Here is a 15,794-nt window from a genome sequence, read left to right as displayed (position 1 = left end):
GGGAAAAGTCAGGGAACTTGAAAATAATTCCAAAAGCTCAGGGAAAAGTCAGGGAACTTGAAAATAATTCCAAAAGCTCAGGGAAAAGTCAGGGAACTTGAAAATAATTCTAAACTTCCAGGGAAAAGTCAGGGAACTTGAAAATAATTCCAAAAGGCCAGGGAAAAGTCAGGGAAATTGAAAATAATTCCAAAAGCTCAGGGAAAAGTCAGGGAACTTGAAAATAATTCTAAACTTCCAGGGAAAAGTCAGGGAACTTGAAAATAATTCCAAAAGGTCAGGGAAAAGTCAGGGAAATTCAAAATAATTCCAAAAGGTCAGGAAAAATTCAAGGAATTTGAATATGGTCCAAAAAATTAAGGTAATTTTAAAATGATTGCAAAAAAAATCCAGCAAATATATTTTTGAAAGATGTATTAAAAATACATATTAAATATTTTTCAAGATTTTACCTCACACCATTCATTTATTCTACAAATATGGTCAGGGAAAATTAGGCAATTTGATCAGGGAAAACCTGGAAATGTCAGGGAATTTAATTTTGTACGAACCCTGAAGGGGGCACCTTTATAAACGGTCCCTGTCGCGCGTCTGAAGAGGTCCTCGAACGCAACCCCTTTCGATATCTTTTCCTTATTTTGAAGCGATTCTCGCTCTCGGCGAAGCATCTGTAAAGCTTTGCCCTTTTCTCTCTCTCTCTCCCTCTTCGACGTTCGGTCGTTAGATGATACATTATATAAATAGGGGTATTGAAATCGCCGCCGCTGCCTGCTATTCACCTTGCCACTCTATTATGAAACAGGCTAAAGGAATTCTCGGGCGCCGATCAAAAGCGGGCGACGAGAGAGCGATTTTCTCTTCATTTCTTTTTTATTCGCCTGCTTCTCAATATTCTCTCCGGAGCTCGAGGGTAACACCGCGATTTGAATCTATTGAACCTTTTCTCGGCCGCTTTTTCTACCCGTCGTTGCGGAACCCCCCAAACGACACGTACAGACTGAAGAAGACTTTCGCCTGGAACGAGTTTGATTGAGAGACTCGAATGACAGTCTGCTAACTCTCTCCCTTGTCATCTACCATATAAAGGAATGTTTTGGTGGCCCCTACTCTTTCAGTTAGCCTTATCGCTTCTTTGCCGAAATATGTTACTCTCTTCTACTGTTACCTAATATTCGAGCTGCTCCTGCGTAATTCAGAGTGTTGCGTAGTACCTTGAATTAGCGCATAATAGGAAAGTCTAGTGAACACTCTACTACCCCACCATTTCTAGTGAACACTCTACTACCCCACCATTGCTAGTGAAAACTCTACTACCCTTCCATTTCTAGTGCACACTCTACTACCCCACCATTGCTAGTGCACACTCTACTACCCCACCATTGCTAGTGCACACTCTACTACCCCACCATTGCTAGTGCACACTCTACTACCCCACCATTGCTAGTGCACACTCTACTACCCCACCATTTCTAGTGAACACTCTACTACCCCACCATTTCTAGTGAACACTCTACTACCCCACCATTGCTAGTGAAAACTCTACTACCCTTCCATTTCTAGTGCACACTCTACTACCCCACCATTGCTAGTGCACACTCTACTACCCCACCATTGCTAGTGCACACTCTACTACCCCACCATTTCTAGTGAACACTCTACTACCCCACCATTTCTAGTGAACACTCTACTACCCCACCATTTCTAGTGAACACTCTACTACCCCACCATTTCTAGTGAACACTCTACTACCCCACCATTGCTAGTGAAAACTCTACTACCCTTCCATTTCTAGTGCACACTCTACTACCCCACCATTGCTAGTGAACACTCTACTACCCCACCATTGCTAGTGCACACTCTACTACCCCACCATTTCTAGTGAACACTCTACTACCCCACCATTTCTAGTGAACACTCTACTACCCCACCATTTCTAGTGAACACTCTACTACCCCACCATTTCTAGTGAACACTCTACTACCCCACCATTGCTAGTGAAAACTCTACTACCCTTCCATTTCTAGTGCACACTCTACTACCCCACCATTTCTAGTGAACACTCTACTACCCCACCATTTCTAGTGAACACTCTACTACCCCACCATTGCTAGTGCACACTCTACTACCCCGCCATTTCTAGTGAACACTCTACTACCCCACCATTGCTAGTGAAAACTCTACTACCCTTCCATTTCTAGTGCACACTCTACTACCCCACCATTGCTAGTGCACACTCTACTACCCCACCATTGCTAGTGCACACTCTACTACCCCACCATTGCTAGTGCACACTCTACTACCCCACCATTTCTAGTGCACACTCTACTACCCCACCATTTCTAGTGCACACTCTACTACCCCACCATTTCTAGTGAACACTCTACTACCCCACCATTTCTAGTGAACACTCTACTACCCCACCATTTCTAGTGAACACTCTACTACCCCACCATTTCTAGTGAATACTCTACTACCCCACCATTTCTAGTGAACACTCTACTACCCCACCATTTCTAGTGAACACTCTACTACCCCACCATTTCTAGTGAACTCTACTACCTCACCATTGCTAGTGAACAATCTACTACCGCACCATTGCTAGTGCACACTCTACTACCCCACCATTTCTAGTGAACACTACTACCCCACCATTTCTAGTGAATACTCTACTACCCCACCATTTCTAGTGAACACTCTACTACCCCACCATTTCTAGTGAACTCTACTACCGCACCATTGCTAGTGCACACTCTACTACCCCACCATTGCTAGTGAACACTCTACTACCCCACCATTGCTAGTGAACACTCTACGACCCCACCATTGCTAGTGAAAACTCTACTACCCTTCCAGTTCTAGTGCACACTCTACTACCCCACCATTGCTAGTGCACACTCTACTACCCCACCATTGCTAGTGCACACTCTACTACCCCACCATTTCTAGTGCACACTCTACTACCCCACCATTTCTAGTGAACACTCTACTACCTCACCATTACTAGTGAACACTCTACTACCCAACCATTTCTAGTGAACACTCTACTACCCCACCATTTCTAGTGAATACTCTACTACCCCACCATTTCTAGTGAACACTCTACTACCCCACCATTTCTAGTGAACACTCTACTACCCCACCATTTCTAGTGAACACTCTACTACCCCACCATTTCTAGTGAACACTCTACTACCCCACCATTTCTAGTGAACTCTACTACCTCACCATTGCTAGTGAACAATCTACTACCGCACCATTGCTAGTGCACACTCTACTACCCCACCATTTCTAGTGAACACTCTACTACCCCACCATTTCTAGTGAACTCTACTACCGCACCATTGCTAGTGCACACTCTACTACCCCACCATTGCTAGTGAACACTCTACTACCCCACCATTGCTAGTGAAAACTCTACTACCCTTCCATTTCTAGTGCACACTCTACTACCCCACCATTTCTAGTGCACACTCTACTACCCCACCATTTCTAGTGCACACTCTACTACCCCACCATTTCTAGTGAACACTCTACTACCCCACCATTTCTAGTGAACACTCTACTAGCCCACCATTTCTAGTGAACACTCTACTAGCCCACCATTTCTAGTGCACACTCTACTACCCCACCATTTCTAGTGAACACTCTACTACCCCACCATTTCTAGTGAACACTCTACTACCCCACCATTTCTAGTGCACACTCTACTACCCCACCATTTCTAGTGAACACTCTACTACCCCACCATTTCTAGTGAACACTCTACTAGCCCACCATTTCTAGTGAACACTCTACTACCCCACCATTTCTAGTGAACACTCTACTACCCCACCATTTCTAGTGAACACTCTACTACCCCACCATTTCTAGTGAACACTCTACTAGCCCACCATTTCTAGTGCACACTCTACTACCCCACCATTTCTAGTGAACACTCTACTAGCCCACCATTTCTAGTGAACACTCTACTAGCCCACCATTTCTAGTGCACACTCTACTACCCCACCATTTCTAGTGAACACTACTACCCCACCATTTCTAGTGAATACTCTACTACCCCACCATTTCTAGTGAACTCTACTACCGCACCATTGCTAGTGCACACTCTACTACCCCACCATTGCTAGTGAACACTCTACTACCCCACCATTGCTAGTGAACACTCTACTACCCCACCATTTCTAGTGAACTCTACTACCACACCATTGCTAGTGAGCTACCAAAGCGTTTCTAGTGAGCTACCAAAGCGTTTCTAGTGAAGACTCAACTACTCCAAACCTTTCTAGCGAACACTCTACTACTCCAAACCTTTCTAGCGCACACTCTACTACTCCAAACCTTTCTAGCGAACACTCTACTACTCCAAACGTTTCTAGCGAACACTCTACTACTCCAAACCTTTCTAGCGAACACTCTACTACTCCAAACCTTTCTAGCAAACACTCTACTACTCCCAACCTTTCTAGCGAACACTCTACTACTCCAAACCTTTCTAGCGAACACTCTACTACTCCAAACCTTTCTAGCGAACACTCTACTACTCCCAACCTTTCTAGCGAACACTCTACTACTCCCAACCTTTCTAGCGAACACTCTACTACTCCCAACCTTTCTAGCGAACGCTCTACTACTCCAAACGTTTCTAGCTAACACTCTACTATACCAACATTTCTACTTGCAAGGTTACGTCAGTAAAAACTCTACTACTCCAACTTTTATACACGATATCGATATATTTTCCAGTTTGCTTTTATATTACATGTTTTTCTTCAAACCAACAAAATAAATTATGTGCTTTACCTTTTTTAAATTACATAATCATAGACGCTAAAGTGCGTCGAAAATCAAATCGAAAAATATTGTTATTATTCGCGTATGAGATCAGCCGTGTTTATTAAATGGAAGCAATTTCCAAAACTCGATAAGGTGGGGGCTGAAACAATGGGTGTTTCGCGTAACAATTGCAATCACCCTCGACGTTTTTTTTTTGGTTTTTTCCCCCAATATCGACGGCCGGACCCAATTCGTTCGAGATCGAAGTTGTCAATAGCCCTTTATATCCTAAATCACCGCGTCATTTTGCCGTGTCAACTATAATAATGACCATTTCGAGTAATATATGCGATTTATAAATGATAAGGGTGTATCGTATATATTACCGATACCCGTTGCCTTGTTTGGGTTCGGTACCATAACCTAGCCGGAATGCAAAAATATGGTAACTCGCGTGTTTTATCAAAATGGATGTAAAGGTTGCCAAAATCACCAGGGAACTTGTGAAAGAGTAATCATAATTTTCTGAGGGGCTTTACTATTAAATTTTTTATCGTCTTTGGCCAAAAGTTAGCTCTTTAAAGAATATGATTCGTAAACAAAGGCAGGGTGACCACAGTTCCTACATTTCCAATTTTTTTTTATTATTTAACGTCTTTCCTTTTTCTCCTGTGGGTTCATCAAATTTCGTAATACCCTATATTTTAACTCAAACGTCTGAAGAAATTAAAATAGTTGATATTTTACCCTTAGAAGTCTTCATATTGTCCTAGTTTTTAAAAATGCTTATTTCCAACGCTGTTTGCCGATAGTTTTCGACTATTTCTATCGGTTATCAACTTTATTTTGAATGTTATTCCCCCTTCAAATAAGTTTGACAACCGTTTTCTCTTATTGTATAATTAATTTTATCATATTTCTTCCTTTTTCCCCGATTTTCTTCCTAACCCCCTAATTTTCTTCCTATATATTTTCCTATATTTCACTGATAAATTTCCTATAATTCCTTTAAAGGAATTAAAATATTCCGTGGTCAGCCTGCAATGGAGAAATTTTCCGCAAAACCACTATCGTTTCGAGTTAGCGCGTTTTGGCATTGATTTGTCTCGTTGCTCTCCCGGCCTGTTGTCGGATCATAACCATTAAGAAAGGTGGTTTCGTCCACTCCAATGACCGGCGTCTCCCGGGTTCGACATCGTTAATTCGGATTCCGTGTCAACAGTATTCCATAATTCAGTAATAACGCATCGAACCCCGATCGCCAGATGTTAATACAACGGGTTATTGACGCGCCGAGAGGGTATAATACAATATACTCTCGCCCTCCCCCCGCGCAGTTTTCCCGCCTTTCAGCGTATAGGATTTAAAGGTCCCCCGTTTTATGGAGCAATACTATAGCTTCGGCGCCCGTTCGCCTAGAAACGCGACGAGACTATTAAAGATCCCAATTGCCGCGTACTTGTCTCTATCGCTCGCCCTGGCCCTCTTTAGCCCCCGCCATCGAAACGCGTCGCTTTCCCGCAACGCTCAATAAGCTATATAGCTTGTTTAATATCTATTGTTTCGGCTTAAGTGGTTGTTTATTGATAAGCTCTCGATTAAGTTAGCCACTCTCCCGTTCGAAGTGTTTGATTGGAAACTATTGATCGCGATAAATGGCTCAGTCGACCCTTAACGACCGCTTTATACGGAATGGCTGACTGTTATTCTACCGGCTCGCAGTTTGTAGCAGACTTCAATCGGCGGCTACGAAACCTCTAACCGAACTGAGGTTTGTCGACGCATACGTTTCGAAGTAGCGACGAACACGGTGATTAGCTCTACTAGACGCGACGACATGGCTAAATGTTGGCTTTAAAGCGCGGATAATAAGGGGAGCAGCCCTGTTTGCGGAGCGCGCCGCTTTAGTTTAAGATCGTGGCGATTTCCTGGCGTACAATGGGAAGGCATGTTAGGCGTATCGTTTGGATTTATGGGTCTACCTCTCAGCCGACGTTGCCTAAATGAGATGTTCGACTATGTATCGCTACTAGCTTATCCATTGATGATAAGATCATAGGCTATAATACCGATGCCTGCCTGGAATTATGACCTTCTCGTTAAGAGCAGTTGCTCCCCGCGCACTATACAATTTCGAATTGCGCCGCTTATAATGCTAGATCGCGATCCTATTTTGCGATATCATCATCCCATAAAGGTTCACGCGCAACTACAAAACGGATGTTACATTCGCTTCAAAGCGGAAATTTGTACTTTCAAAGTGTAAAATTTAAAAGCACTTTGAAAGAAAGCTCAATTAGATCATTATGAGGGAGTACAGGGTTGCCATTGTACCTGGAATTCCTGGAAATGTAATGGATTTTCAATATGGGTCTAAACGTAAGGGAATTTTAAAAAATAGTCAAAAAATTAGAAATTTCAGGAAATTTAATTTCGATTGCAAATAGGAAACCTTTAGTAATACAGGTTAAAAAAACTCAAAATGTTAGCGCAAAATAATTCCGGAGATTGTCAATGAAAACCTGGAATTCCTGGAAATGTCAGGGAATTTCAATATGGGTCGAAAAGTAAGGGAATTTCAATTTGGGTCGAAAAGTAAGGGAATTTCAATTGGGTCGAAAAGTAAGGGAATTTCAATATGGGTCGAAAAGTAAGGGAATTTCAATGTGGGTCGAAAAGTAAGGGAATTTCAATATGGGTCGAAAAGTAAGGGAATTTCAATATGGGTCGAAAAGTAAGGGAATTTCAAAAATTAGAGAAATGTCGGGAAATTTAATTTATGTTGCAAATAGGAATTCTTTAGTAATATAGTTTAAAAAACTCAAAATGATAGCGCAAAATAATTCCGGAGATGGTCAATGAAAACCTGGAATTCCTGGAAATGTCAGGGAATTTCAATATGGGTAGAAATGAAAAGTAAGGGAATTTTAAAAATTAGTCCAAAAATTAGAGTAATATCAGGAAATGTAATTGTTATTGCAAATAGAAAACCTTTATTAAAATACAGGTTAAAAAACGCCAAATGCTAGTGCAAAATGTATCCGGAGATGGTCAGGGAAAACCTGGAAAAGTCAGGGAATTTCAATCCAATCAATAGAGTGTACAAAAAGTACGGAAATCGTCAAATATCAATGGAAATCCTAGAAATATTTGAAGAATAAATTGATATCGTGAGGGAACAGTTTAGGATCTCATTGAAAATCACTAGAAATATTTTTAAATTAGTAATCAGGTGTATAATCCTTCCTTAGCTGTTGACTCTGTGTATAAAGCACCTAGATGGAAAATCTTTAAGGTATTTTGTGTTTGTAATAAATCATTTTTGATTAATGTATCATAGGCTATCTCTAGCAACTACCTTGAACTGACTGTTTGCACTTTGGCCGTACACGAGGCCCGCTCAGTTCGGCGTAGTTTGGCGCGCAATGGGCCACTTAAGAAAATAATGATTTGGGTGCTCGAATGGGTAGGAAGTCGATTTTTAGTCGATTAATGGGGCGGCTATTAGCTAGCGGGGAGAGAACTAGCGACGCTTAGGAGGCTATCCATTGGACGCCCTTTGACTAATGCCTCTCTTTGATTGCTCTTACGCAACCCCGCGGCCAGGGTCGCCTCTGCACCCACTGGCTCTTATATGGCGCCTATAGGGTTTTAATGGCGGCAGTGGCTCGCTCGACCGACAGAAGGGAAGCATGGCGGTGCAAATTGATGGCTTTGTCGAAAGCCGGAAGCGGAGACTTCGTCCACCCGGAAATAACGCCAATGCTACTTCCGCTTACACGAAAAAATCTAACCCGAAATGACCTGCCCTTTATTGGAGGACCTTTCAACGAAATAAACATTTCAATTTTATATTTTTATCCCGATCGAAGCCGCTTCCGCGAAACGTCGAAATATTCGACCAAAAATATTGTTGGAGCCGGCTATATACGGGGCTTAACCGACTTGTTTCTACATTAGCAAACTGTCAGAAACCACAAAGAGCCTGTGATACCGGTATTAATTTAATATTAGAGATTAAGCTCGTACAATGAAACGTTGGGATAATGTCTGTAATTTATAGTCATTTTATAACATGATAGTTCTTTTTAACTATCTTCAATTTAACTATTTTCATTATTTCAATCAGAAGTAAATATATTTTACGAGAGAAGTATGTTGGTTATGTTACTTTACTTACTTTAATTTTTAATTTCGTGTTAATTAGGATTTATTCAATTGCAACACCGTACCTTAACATACCCCTGTTGAGTTCTCAAAATTAATACAGGGCTAAAGTACAGCAGTAAGCCTTGACCTTCAAGTCTTGGGTATCTGGTTTTCACGCCATCTGTGTTCGGAAGAAAGCTGTACTATTTTAGTCCTCTCGCTCCTATGCAGATGGCGCCAGGCGCAAATGACCCCAAATTTAAAGTAGCCTCTCCTGTATGCCTGCTTTTTCCGCTATCGGCCAGTATTGACTGGTTTGTCGGTAGCTAACGTTACGTCCAGGATTGTACATAAGGATTTTTTTTTTTGGTAGTCAGCATAACTAGTGAGCCTCCTATCTTAATTTATTTTAGCAGTCACTGAGTAGTGGGGGTACAAATGGGGGTATAAAAATAAGGACGGCGAACATTTAGCTTTACCCGTCAGACCTGCTACTTCATGGAGTTAAAATATTTTAATCAAATTAAAAAAAATAACTCCATGAAGTAGCAGGTCTTTTTATCATAAATATTTTTAAAATATTATTAATTTTACCATGGAACAGAACTTTAAAAATCCAGTTTACCCGTCAGAATTTAAATAAGAATTTATTATCAATGACTTTGGCCGATCACAATTTTTTTAAATAAAATGGTATTGATGAATTATGAATTTATCATACGCCATTATTTATGAAAATTTAGGTAAATTTTTCACTAGTCAAATTGACTAGTGATCCCACAGATTTCGATTAATTTCAGTAGTCAGAGCATTTATTTTAGTAGTCCAATGCCGTGACTAGTGCCCTATGTCCAGCCCTGGTCACGTCCATTTAGATTTCACGATCCACGATAACTCTAGAAAGTGTCGCCACCTATTGACATCTCCGTGTATGCAAATAGCGAACCTTCTTTCGAAAAATGCGCTCGTTAAAGGTTATAGTTAAACATAGGAAAACCCTAATGGAAGTTAATAGACCAAACTTAATTATCCTACCAAATACATAGTTTCCTCCGTAAAACGCATAATTTAAAAATACAATTTAAAAAATGCGCCGCTGCTAGCGCTTTATTAGTAATTGTTTCGCGTCGATCGCGGGGCTGTATGGAAATGAATAAAAGATGGCATGCCACTAATAACAACGTTGTGTATGTGTTCGCTTAGTACCGCGCAGAAGGTAAAGTCACCGTTTCCGAACAGTGAAAATTTGGGTCGAAACGAGCGTCGATAAAGGTTTTTTTTTCTACTGTCGAAGTAGTGAGAAGGAGGGGGGGGGGGGAAGGGGAGCCGGAGTAAAAAGAATAAGGCTTCATTATTCCGATTGTCCGGTTATGTTTTTGGCGCTAAGCCTTGGCGATAATTCAATTCGTACGTGTTTGGAAAAGCTAATTCCCCCGGCTGGGCGCCGCGAAGGACGGAATAGGAATATCCCACAAAATAATGACCAATAGTGAAAATTAAAGTCCTTTTAATGGCCGAAGGGGGGCGCGCGCGCGCTAATAATAAGGCGTATTACTTCCCCGTATATATAGTTCGGAAAAAGAAAACCAGGGGATCCACCTTTTCTTTTTAGCGAGCGACACTTTACCCCCCCCCCGGCGCGACTTCGCTATTAAATCGCGTCGTGTCCAATAAAAAAGGGCGAAACTTAGGAAGCCTTTGCATCCGATTTGATACGTGATCTCGATTAAAAATGATTCCGACCAGGAGAAATTTCCAATGTTAATCTCGCAGTGCCCCCTCGCACCGGGGGAAAGTACTAGTTCCTAGTAGTATATTTACCCCCCGTCATTTGCTACTGCAATTTGCTAATATTTTTTTTCTCAATTTATAAGCTTATAATATAGCAAAAGGAAAAATGGACCCTTGTAATGGTTTAATTATACCCCCCTCCCTCCATCTACCAAAAATTAGTAAATATAGGTCAGCCGAATATATGCTACCGAAATTGTATTTTCTTAGCTCAGTTTGATTTTGGCGATTGTCATAGTTAAAGATGTAACAATCGGAAATTTTGGAATCCGTTTAAAATTATATTTTATGAATGGTTTAGTTCAGCTCTCCGACGTACGATGGCGACACGCAACACTGGGGAAATCTTCGAGAGTTAACTAGAGAACGTAACAAAAACCTTCATTTCGGTTTTTATATTATGTTTGTAATTGAACCAAATATATCAGGGAATTTAAAAATTAGCCTAAAAGGTCAGGGAATTATAAAAGTTTTAAGTTTTCCTAACTTTTTTCGTATTTTCGTAAAACATACTTATACTAAAATATAAGTGTTTCTAAATTATTTAACTTCTGATAATAATATAATTTTGGCCTTAAAAGAGTTAGGGAAAATCTCTTAAAATGGTCAAGAAAAACCGGAAATAGTCAGGGAATTTGATTCTGAAATTTTGTGGCAACTATTTAACTAAGTTAAATTTATCACTGCACACAAATATTAGATTTTATTGAAAATAGTACTGCGATGAAATTATATTTATAAAAATAATTTGAAGTGAATTAATATTTTTTAAATTGTATTTTATATTTATAAAAATAATTTGAAGTGAATTAATAGTTTTTAAATTGTATTTTATATTTATAAAAATAATTTAAATGAATGAATATTTTTAAATTGTATTTTATATTTATAAAAATAATTTAAATGAATGAATATTTTTTAAATTTTATTTTATATTTATAAAACATAATTTAAAGTGAATTAATATTTTAATATTTTCTAAATTGTATTTTATATTTATAAAAATAATATAAAGTGAATTTTTATTTTTTTAAATTGTATTTTATATTTATAAACAAATTTAAAGTGAATAAATTTTTTTTAAATTGTATTTCGATATGTTTTTAAGTGATTTTAATGAATTGCGCAATGTTTTCCGTAGGAGATACGCCGAGTGGTAGCGCCATTACTGAAGAGCTTCCAAGTGGAGGTCGATAGCTTGTCTCAGAGGAGCAAAGCAGCCGAAGGAGCCTTTCTGTCCATATACAAGAAGCTGGTCGAATGCCAAGGTAGGAGAGATAAAGATGCCCACGTTTATTTTTGCACGCAACTGTTTTGATCGTCGTTCGACTCTGTCTATACAGGGTGTTTCAAAAGATGATTGCAAAAATTAGGAGTTGCAGTGGGTGAGTTGAGAAGTATGCCTGTTTTTTTTCCATTTTCCTACGATGAGATAAAAGAGCCCAAGAGAGCTTCAAAGTGTGGTACCTTTCCTGGGAGAGACGTTGTGCAGCCAAAGCATGGCCCTCCGCTAGTCCATACACGAAATTAATATCCGCCAGTTCTTCCGAAGTGAACTCCATTGTTGCAGTTTGAAAGTGATGAGAAATCGCGGTCCATCACGACTTAAAATACTGTTTCAGTTTACTTTTTCACGCTGGCAACCTCGATTTGTTTACAAAGCCCTTTTTACCTATTACACGAGCCCAAACCTTAATGTTCGCATTTTCCTGCTGCTTGGTTTTACGATTGTTGCAGACTACTTCCAAGGGCTAGTAGGCCACACTTTGAAGCTCTCTGGCGCTCTTTTAACTCATCGTAGGAAAATGGGAAAACAACAGGCATACTTCTCAAGTCACCCCCTTCAACTCATGAACATTTTTGCATCACCTTTTGGAACACCCTGTATACGTCATTTGTTCGCGTTCGTCAAAATCTCGAAGGCAATTAGGCGTTCTGTTCGGAGGATACTTGAAATTAGTGATAGGGAATCGCTCAGATACCTGCCAACTGACGGTTTTGTGTCGCTAGAAATTAGTCTTCAGTCGAACCGTGTCCCGAAACAGTCAGACTCCCTCTCCAATAGACTTTGTCGAGATCGCTTGACGTTTTGGCACACGTAGCATTTCGATACTATTATAAGCGTTTTTTTAATGTTCACTAAATACGTTTCGTCGATGCTATTTTTAACGATTTTGGAATGGTGTTAAATTGCTTGTAGAAATGTAAGCGCATTTTTATTTAAAATAAAAATTAATTTGGGGTTATTTTGCGGGTTGAAAAGGTCATTTCTGAGACGTAGCCTCTTTCGAAGGCCATTTTTGAGACGTACCCTCTTTCGAAGGCCATTTTTGAGACGTAGCCTCTTTCGAATGCCATTTGGGAGACGTAGCCTCTTTCGAATGCCATTTGGGAGACGTAGCCTCTTTCGAATGCCATTTGGGAGACGTAGCCTCTTTCGAAGGCCATTTTTTAGCCTTAGCCTCTTTCGAAGGCTGTTTTTGAGACGTAGCCTCTTTCGATGGCCATTTTTGAGACGTACCCTCTTTCGAAGGCCCTTTATGGAGACGGTGGCTAAGTTTGTTTCTAAAACATTACACTAGTCTAACCTCTTAAGATTTAGATTTACTATTTCTGAAACTACTTTCAAACTCTACTTAAAAGCTTTATTAATAATTTTAATGCCTATCTTTTCAGTTTTAACTATTGTATGGCATTAAAAATATGAAATTCTAATGGATTTTAAACATATTGTTTATTTAACGGTAGTTTTCAGACGAGTAATACAATATATTGAAACCCTTAATGGGGTTATTTTGGTATATTGTATCGTTTATTCCCATTCGACCGAAATCCCATTCGAACGAATCCCATTCGAACGAATCCCATTCGACCGAAATAATTTTAAAATGTAGCCCAATTGGCGGGGTGATTTGGTATTTTATTTATAAGGTATGTACTATCGAAGATCCATGTTTAGGTTAGGTTAGGTTAGGTTAGGTTAGGTTAGGTTAGAGTTGGTTAAGTTTACTATTTCAGTTTTGGTTCAGTTACTTTTCTTGACTAGGTGAAGATAAAAATATAATTCATGCTCATTCCATTTTATTTTCCGCTCCATTGCAAACGACTTCAGTAACTAAATTGAAAGCATAGCAAAAGCCAATTTATATAGCAGCGTTCGGTCGAATGGGACACATAAAAACCGCACGTTTCGGCGGAATTCGGTCGAATGGGACACCTCAAAAACCGCCTTCGGTCGAATGGCACTAAAGCATATTGTATCACTCGGCTGAATAAGTTCCACGGACGTAAAGCTCCGTTTAAAAGTTGTTTATATAAACAATATTTTTTTAAATCCATAAAGATTTAGTCTTTTTAAAACCAAGGTAAGGATCGTATTTTTATCATGGATAATAATTCAACAATATATGAGTAGAGCTAGATTATTTAAAACTGAATACCAATTTTCGCATTTATCTTTTTTGGACAAAGAAAATTGAATGAAGAATTTTGGTTTTTTCTTTTTATTTGAACTGCTTGGAGTTGATAGCTGAGACGCGTTAGATTTATTTTTACGTAACTGGATATAATTCCCAAAGATTCCCTCTAGCCTAACGCCCTCCCGAAATTTGCATCGTGTGGGCTATAGAGCCCATTCAAAGTGGCCATTCTAAGTTGGCGGTGGTATAGTACTCTTTGGTATCGCGCGTTTCGTTTCTTTCGGCGCCTCGTCCCACAAAGATCTTGAGTTTCTTTTTGAAACTTAATTTCGAGCCGACTCCCTTCTTCGACATGTTTAGAAACATCGGAATTGAATTTGCTAGTAGGTGGCGCCACTCCCCGTTGCTTTTTTCGCCGCGGGATGGCGCGCGCGTCGATTGCCGCCACTCTAATATCGGAGGGACAAAATAAATCTAACGTAATACACGTTTTAAGTTTTTTCCCGCTACCCCAGAGCTCTCTCCCCGCGCTTGTGTCGAACATTTTGGCCAGGCCATAAAACACGGGATGAAACATGTTCTCGGACGGAACAAATTCTTTTGCGCCCATGTCTCGGAGTCAATTGCTTTTCGACTCTCCCCTTAAGCCTGGCTCCTTCGCCGTATTGACTATTACGTATCCGGTTTTTTTCTTTGAAATGAGAGAATTTTGTTTAAAAATATGATTGACTTCTCGGGTTTTTTTTCCCCGCTGTCGTCCTAAAAAAATATATATAATTTTAATTTTTGGAATTTTTGTGCCTTTGCCATAGCTCTGCCGTGCAAAGCACAAAAGCATTAACAACCAAATTTTCGTTTTACAGATTTTGGTTTTATTTCTCCTTGATTTATACGTTAAATTCAATTTTGAACTAATTTTCGAATTTAAAATTTTTGTTCTTAGAGAAATGACTCGTTGCAAAACGTATTATGTTAGGTTTTTGCATTATTTTCAAACCAAAAACGCATTAATGTGTTTATTTTCTTTAAAAGTCAAATAAAAACGCATTAATGTGTTTATTTTCTTTAAAAGTCAAATAAAAACGCATTTTTTACGCGTTTTTAGACATGGTTTTAATGATATTTCTGAAATATCGTTTGGCCTGTAAATTGTTTAGTACCAGAATATAATTTGAGTTGAAAAATCCAAGTCTACTATATAAACTTGAAAGAAGTAAGTTGGGGTATGTTAAGGCAAAGATAGTTTGAATTTCGCGGGTTTTCTCCATATTTTGGTTTTGGTCGTTAATGCTTTTGTGCTTTGCACGGCAGAGCTGGTCTCTCCCATTTTTGGCGTATAATGTATAGTGTGGATAACGATCATTTGTAAGGCGTCTCGTTATCCTTTTTCTCTTCTCTCGATTGCGCACGCTGAAAAGAGCGCGGAGGAAACTTAACTAATACTAATGATTTATCGATGTTTTACGTCATAGGAAAAAATGTAAAAGTCTGGCCAATTTTCTCCGATACAAATTACCTTTTTTCCCATCAATGATATCCATTAACTAGAACCATTTGTTAAAAGAACGGCGGACATTTTTTTTGCCCTCTTATTAGACGCTTTCGACTGGTTCAATTTCCAGTTTAAAAGAATGTCGCTTGTCAAAGTATTTACGTTTATAC

At 39.4% G+C, this 15,794-nt stretch overlaps 1 protein-coding gene across 3 annotated transcripts in view; it reads left to right on the top strand.

Annotated features, from left to right (window-relative positions):
- The window catches only part of ct (homeobox protein, cut), a 460,014-nt gene that overhangs the window by 142,249 nt on the left and 301,971 nt on the right, over window positions 1–15,794 (top strand). For all 3 annotated transcript variants that reach the window (XM_090164186.1, XM_090164187.1, XM_090164185.1), the window contains exon 3: window positions 11,855–11,981. In XM_090164186.1, the coding sequence (XP_090020312.1) occupies window positions 11,855–11,981 (127 nt within the window). The remainder of the gene's footprint in view (window positions 1–11,854; window positions 11,982–15,794) is intronic.

Source organism: Leiobunum rupestre, chromosome 11, assembly GCF_980474605.1.
Source record: "Leiobunum rupestre chromosome 11, qqLeiRupe1.1.hap1, whole genome shotgun sequence".
Taxonomy (NCBI): Eukaryota; Metazoa; Arthropoda; class Arachnida; order Opiliones; family Sclerosomatidae; genus Leiobunum; species Leiobunum rupestre.
This window is presented reverse-complemented; position numbering and strand designations above follow the sequence as displayed.